Source organism: Pteropus alecto, unplaced genomic scaffold (assembly GCF_000325575.1).
Source record: "Pteropus alecto unplaced genomic scaffold, ASM32557v1 scaffold106, whole genome shotgun sequence".
NCBI lineage: Eukaryota > Metazoa > Chordata > Mammalia > Chiroptera > Pteropodidae > Pteropus > Pteropus alecto.
Genome location: NW_006442103.1, coordinates 11,306,211 through 11,312,553, shown reverse-complemented (window position 1 = coordinate 11,312,553; position 6,343 = coordinate 11,306,211). Strand labels below are relative to the sequence as shown.

Sequence of the window (6,343 nt, the reverse complement as noted above, 5' to 3'; positions counted from 1 at the left end):
ATGCAGGCACTGCATACAAGGACCTTTTCTTAATTATCTCTGCACTCCCAGAGCTGAGTACAGAGATGGGCACGGAATAGGCGCTCAATAAATGTTGGCTAATTCACGACCTGAGGAGCTGGAAATGAAGAGTAGAGTGTCATGCACTGTGAGAATCATATATGGAAGGCTAGAGATGAGACCGATCGGAGGAAGAGGGAGGAAAAGGAGGAGAGAGGAGACTGTCAATCTCCAGAAAGCACAGGCCCTTTTTCAGCTAAAGAGCAAATTGTTCCATTGCCAGCACCCATTTTTCAGTAGACAAGGAAGGGTACCAGGATCTTTTGTCCCCAGTGCATTTTACATTTGTTATCTCATCCTAATCTTAGATTCCATCAGCAAAGCCATTAATTGCTTTTTAAATTGACCATAGAGTGGATATTAAAGTCCTTGATGCTTGCCAAAGGAAAAATCAAACAGAATCCATGAATGGGTAGAGGCACAAGCTTTTATAAAGGTAGAAATGCCCACGCGCCTAGAGATAAGTGCAGGGAGATTAGGGTATAAGAGGGGGACCCAACCTCCCGCTGTGTGTCTCGACACTTGGGTCTGCCACTGTGTCCTGCGTGTTGGTGGGCAGCTGAAAATCAGCACCGTGAAGATCCTCATCTTGGTCTTGCTTTGTCTACACCTCTCAGAGGGTGTGGAAAGGTGTGTATTGGGATTCAGCTTCATTGTAAATTCCAGTCGTAAGGGAGCATGACAAGCTAGGTAAGCACAAAGGCCTTCCTCTGCAGGTCTCTTAGAGAGACAGTCTTATTGTCTCTTGATATCATGAACTGAACAGCTACTGGGGGCCAAGACTTGAAATGAGTGGTATGCGTGTGTGTGTGTGTGTGTGTGTGTGTGTGAGATGTGGGAGGGTGGATAGACACTTGGAAAGGAGAAAAAAAATGATTGCTTCTCCAAATTTGGGTGTTGTAGCATGATATACCTGTGGAGATATCATTTTATTACAAAATAGAAAACACATTTAGAGGAAGATATTGTCTTGCAAGGCTAAGTCTCAGCTGGTCAAAGGCTAACAAATAGGCGGGGGGGAAGTAAAATATTGAGAAGAGCTTGGTCCCACATGGGGTGGAAAAGTTGTCAGAGAAGTCTCTTATTCCCCAAAGGAAATGATTTTGGCAAAATGTGGCTTCCAGTGGGTCAGCTTCTTCCCCATCCTTAGGACAAGGCTTGGCTTCTTAATGAGGGTACAAATCTTCTTTCACAGGCTTTTTATTTTGGGGATATCAGCATTGGGACACCACCCCAAAATTTCCTGGTTCTCTTTGACATGGGCTCCTCCTACCTGTGGGTACCCTCCATCTACTGCCACAGCCAGGCTCGCTGTGAGTACATACCCACCATCACCATCTGCCCATGGATGGGAACAGAAAGAGAGGCAGCGTGAGGATTGAGCACAGGCTTGTAATGTCAACTCCAGAGATCTCTGTGCACATCCATTCTCTCATCCTCCTTAAATTAGGAATATCTAGAAATCTTGCCCTCAGTCTACATTTTAGAAGTGCTGACAACTCCGGAAAGAGACAGAAGGAACAGACTAACACTCCATCCCTCCTATACTGTCCCTTTCCCTCAGCTCTTTTTTGTGGGCCAGGATTCCTGGCACTTTCGAGGTGATTCATTCCTCAGGGAATGGTAGATTGGAAGGAATTTGGGCAACGTTTGTTATCCAAGGGGACAGGCTTTTCTGGGGCTAACACGGTTTGTCTCTATCACAAATGATCTGAGGCTGAGCCCCCTCCCAGACTTGGTCCGATGATCCCATTGGGAGTAAGTTGCCTCCAAGTATTTCAGGAAGCGGTGAATGACATTAATATCCCATTCTGCCTTTCTCCAACCAATCACAACAGGTTCAGCCCCAGCCTGTCCTCCACCTTCAGAAACAGCAGGCAAATCTATACGCTGTCCTATGGGAGTGGCAGCCCGAGTGTGGTCCTGGGATATGACACCATGACTGCGGGGGATGTTCCCACAGCTTCTAAGGGTTTGTGGTTGGGCTCCCGTTTCCTGGAGCCTTAAGCTGAGAAAGAAATCATGATTACTAAGTAGGTATAACCTTCCCAGGAGCTGAGAGTTGGAAAGGATGCCAAAGATCATCGAATTCAACCTTCCTCCCCAAACAGGAATTGCTTCCGCAGCAGTCCTGACTGCAGAAAGCTTTCTATGTGTCAAAGTTGTTGTGTCTTCTCGTGACTTTGCTCCCTGGACTGAACTCCACCCTCTGGAACCACATAGAATAAACCTGCTTCCTCCTCCACACGCTCTCACTCTGGATATTCGAAGACCTGCTCTTTCACTATTTTCCTATTTCTCTATGAGTAACGCCCACAGTTTCTCTATCATTCTTGAACATGGGTCGTTCGATATAAAACCAGTCACAGTCCTCTCATTGTACAATGAAGTGGAAACTATAACCTCAGAAAACAGTGGCCTCTGCTTCCCCAGCACCCACACTCTTGTTTCTAAAACACGTGGTTGGGTGAAACTGTTGCCCTTTCGCCTTCCTCACCCACACGCATGATTGAGCTCAGCATGAAAGAAGCCAACTTCCTCTCCCCAGAAGAGGTCCTAGCTTCCACATCCTGGGCACCCAAGTCTAGAAAGGCTTTGTCCATGTCAATTGTTAGGCTCTTCTGTCTGCTGCCCCAGGTTCAGAATATTGTCGTCAATAACCAAGAGTTCGGCCCGAGTGAGAACGAGCCCAGCACTCCCTTCTACTATCCAGACTTTGATGGGATCTTGGGAATGGCCTGCCCAAACGTGGCGGTGGGGAATGCCCCAGCAGTTATGCAGACGATGCTGCAGCAGGGCCAGCTCATCCAACCCATCTTCACCTTCTACTCCTCTCGGTAAGAAGCCACGTCCTGGGAAGAGCTCAGCAAATGAGGACCTATGCTGGCTTTTGACAACTTAATATCAGACAATGCCCAGCTTAACAAATCATATACATTATGTCAGAAAACTCTATAAGCATGCCCGCCATCGCCTTCATCATCAGCGGGTCCCAGCTCCCTCTGCCTCCCTCTGCCTATGTCTTCACTCCCCAGGCTCCCTGGAAATTCCACGTCCCAGCTCACATCTGGGCAGCCACAGGGAATCCCCAGCGGCAAGGCTGAGTGTGAACAATAATTCAGAGACCCCCATGGGTGTCATGGAATATAGGATGGGGGCAGTTCCTGTGTGGAAAGGTCTCCATAGTGAGACTGGTTGTATCCTCATGTCCTCTGTCTCTTTAGAACAATGACCACTGCAGGCTTGGACTTGAGGCTACCTATCTGCCCTCCCTGACTGGACAGCTCCATGTGGATTCTAGGAGGTGTCTTCCTCAGGGAGTATTACTCTGTCTAAACATGACCAACAACAGGGTGGGCTTTGCCTTCTCCGCCTAACGAGAGGCAGCTGTCTCCACCTTCCCTCCAGAACTGCGGGATTACCCTAAAGTTTCTGTGGGCTGACAGCAGCATTTTTAACTACCCTGACCCCTTCTGCTCACTAGAGTCTTACTTCCTGTAACTAATAAATCAAGAAACACCACATGTCTTTGAAGTCCCTTCCAAAATATCTTTTTTGTGTGTGTGCGTGTTCTGCTTTTCTTAGTTTATTCTAAATTGAAACTTAGCAACAGCTATTTTAGGGGACCTGTTAATCAATGGGAGAGGATCCAGAAGTGGAGGTCTCTGAGCACAGAGCTGCAGCACAGATGGTAAGGATGTGGTGGCATCTGCATCAGAAACTCTGACAGAGGTTATCACCCCTCCCGGCATGCTCTCCTCTAGCATATTTTTCTCTCCATTCTTAGAAAAGAACAGAAACCAAAGTAATCCCTGATTTAAGAATGTTAAAGAAAAAAGAAAATGGCATTTCAAACAGGTGCTCTGAAAGCCAAAATCTGACCAGAAAACAGGTGCGTGTGTTTTTTTTAAAATGGCAGGAACAGTACAGTTTTTAAAATTTTGAATATTTTATTTGGAATTTTCAGTCTCCTTTATTCCTTACTGGTACTTTCAGGCTGCTTCATACAGTCACTTAACTTGCATATATCTTTTCTGTGATAGTCTGTCTTTTGATTTCAACTCATTCACCTACACCTTTGATAAATTACTTCGAGTATGAGTCTTAATTTCTCCTTCTATGAGAAAGAGGGAGAGAAGGAGTGAGAGAGAGAGAGAGAGAGAGAGAGAGAGAGATTCACAGAGGTGGGAAGAAAAGGAGAATTTAAAGAGAAAGAGCTGGAAGGTAACAGGGAACGATAAGGGATAGAAAATATGGATGGTGAACTTGAAACTCAAAGCCCATCTCACCACTCTGAGCTGAAGTATCCAATGTGGAATAGGTGACTCTAGAGGAGAGAGGAATGAAAACGATAAAGCACCTTGACAAAAATCAAAGTGCCTTCCTTTTCCTCAGCCAAAATAATTGGCTTCATTGCTCTAATCTTTTATTTCCCTTTCCCCACCCTTACTTCTGAACTGGAAGCCCCTACAGTGACCAAGCCTGTGTCCCTCTGAAGCCACATAGCTGAGGGCAGCGAGCAAGGGGAAGTCCAGAATTGCCAGAGGAACATAAAAGGAAAGTAGCTTCAAAGACTGACTGAAATTAACCTCAGTTAAGGAATTTTCTAGGAGCATTGCCTTTTGACTGAGACCTGTACGGGAAGAGTCAACCCCATTTGGAAGATCCCCTGTTTCTGTTTTCAAAAAGGTGATGCAATTGACAATTTGGGGTGGTGATGGTGATGGTGGTGGGACAGCCTCCAACTCTCATGGGTACATGTTCACCATTCCCTCTGTGAGAGTGTCTCCAGTCAGAGAGTGAAGTCGTCTACGAGACCCCATATGCCCAAGGGGAGGGCTCTCTTCCACTCAGTCTAGTCTCTTTCTCTCTGCTCCTGGAAGGACTGGGGTGGCCTTGCTGGTCTGAGAACTGTAGTGTGGATGCTCTGATCTGAATGGTTAGCATAAAGTTGACGCTTTGAGAGGCAGGAAGAGATTCCTGACATGGTTCTGATCTTGGTGCCAGAACCATGCGTCTAAGAGAAGCCCACTTCGACTTCAGTAAGCAATTCCCTCAGGTTTGACTAAACGGACTTCGCTGTGTCATTTCTTTATGCTTCCTCATTAGTAATGAAAATGTAGTTATGCTGCTGGTGATTGGTGGGTGGATCTTCAGGGCCCAGAATTGCAAACTTCTTTCTATGGGGCTGATCTCAGGAGGAAAAGACTGAAGCTAGTTTGAGGGTGAGTAAAAAAGCGACTTAGGGTGTCATGAAAGACCCCCAGATGTGTATCAGTAGGAGGTTTTCCAGAAATGGGAAAGAACTGGAAAATAAGAGATTTGTTTATTTAAAATAAGGACTGACCGGAGCCCAGAGTTTTTGATCCTAGGATCATAGGATGAGAAAAGACAGAGAACTATAGGTTGAGAACCAGTATGAGGGGTTACTCCAGGGAAGGACTCTGTCACATGACATGTACTAGTACATGCTCAATGTTTATTTGCAATGCTTTGATTTATTTCAACAAATATTTATTGAGCACGCATCATATGCTAAATACTATGGTCAGTACTGAGGATATAGATCACAGATATTCAAGGATGAAGGACCTATGGAAAGGAGATCTTAAAGGATACAACATATTTTGCTATCTCAACTGGAGCAAAGAAGATAAACAGGAGATATCGTCAGCTTGGGGAATTCATGAAGGATATTAGATATCATTGAGATACCTCAGGGATATTAGAATTCATTGAGTAGCATAGAGCTATGCACCTTTCAAGACACTATAGGAAAAAAAGATGAAAAAAGTGTCCCAGGAAGCTTTCTGTCTAGTGGAGAGACAAATGTACACGCTCAACTGAGTGCTGCAATGGATGAGTGCCATGATGGAATATGTAAATGTGATAAGAATGAGGAAGAAATGGTAAATTCTGCTTGAGTTTAAAAGTTGGTAACATTTGAAACAGTGAATAATAAGTAGAAGTTTGTTAGAGAAGAATGGAAATGGCATTGTCAGAGAAGGGAACTGCATGAATAGAGAAATAGAAGTGTGAGGGAATAAAGGAGTGTTCGAGGGGAATGCTGAACAATCAAGTATCTGTAAAACCAGATCTTAAAGACAGGAAAGGAGGAAGTTCTGGTCAAGATGGTGGGCTTGGTAAAAGCAGGGTTTGCCTCTTCCCAGGATCGCATTAAAATTACAACCAAATTATAAAACAAACAACTTGGAGAACTACTTGAAGTCTAGCTGATCCTAACACATACATCTGAGGCTATAAAGAAAAAGCCACATCGAGA

General features: G+C 45.0%; 1 protein-coding gene across 1 annotated transcript in view; it reads left to right on the top strand.

The window, feature by feature from the left end:
* Positions 1-4,161, top strand: part of LOC102881919 (gastricsin-like) — a 7,144-nt gene extending 2,983 nt beyond the window's left edge. Inside the window, exons 2-5 of the mRNA XM_015595393.1 lie at positions 1,211-1,373; positions 1,886-2,004; positions 2,698-2,897; positions 4,104-4,161. Coding sequence (XP_015450879.1) covers positions 1,211-1,373; positions 1,886-2,004; positions 2,698-2,897; positions 4,104-4,161 — 540 coding nt within the window. The remainder of the gene's footprint in view (positions 1-1,210; positions 1,374-1,885; positions 2,005-2,697; positions 2,898-4,103) is intronic.
* Positions 4,162-6,343: the final 2,182 nt, after the last annotated feature.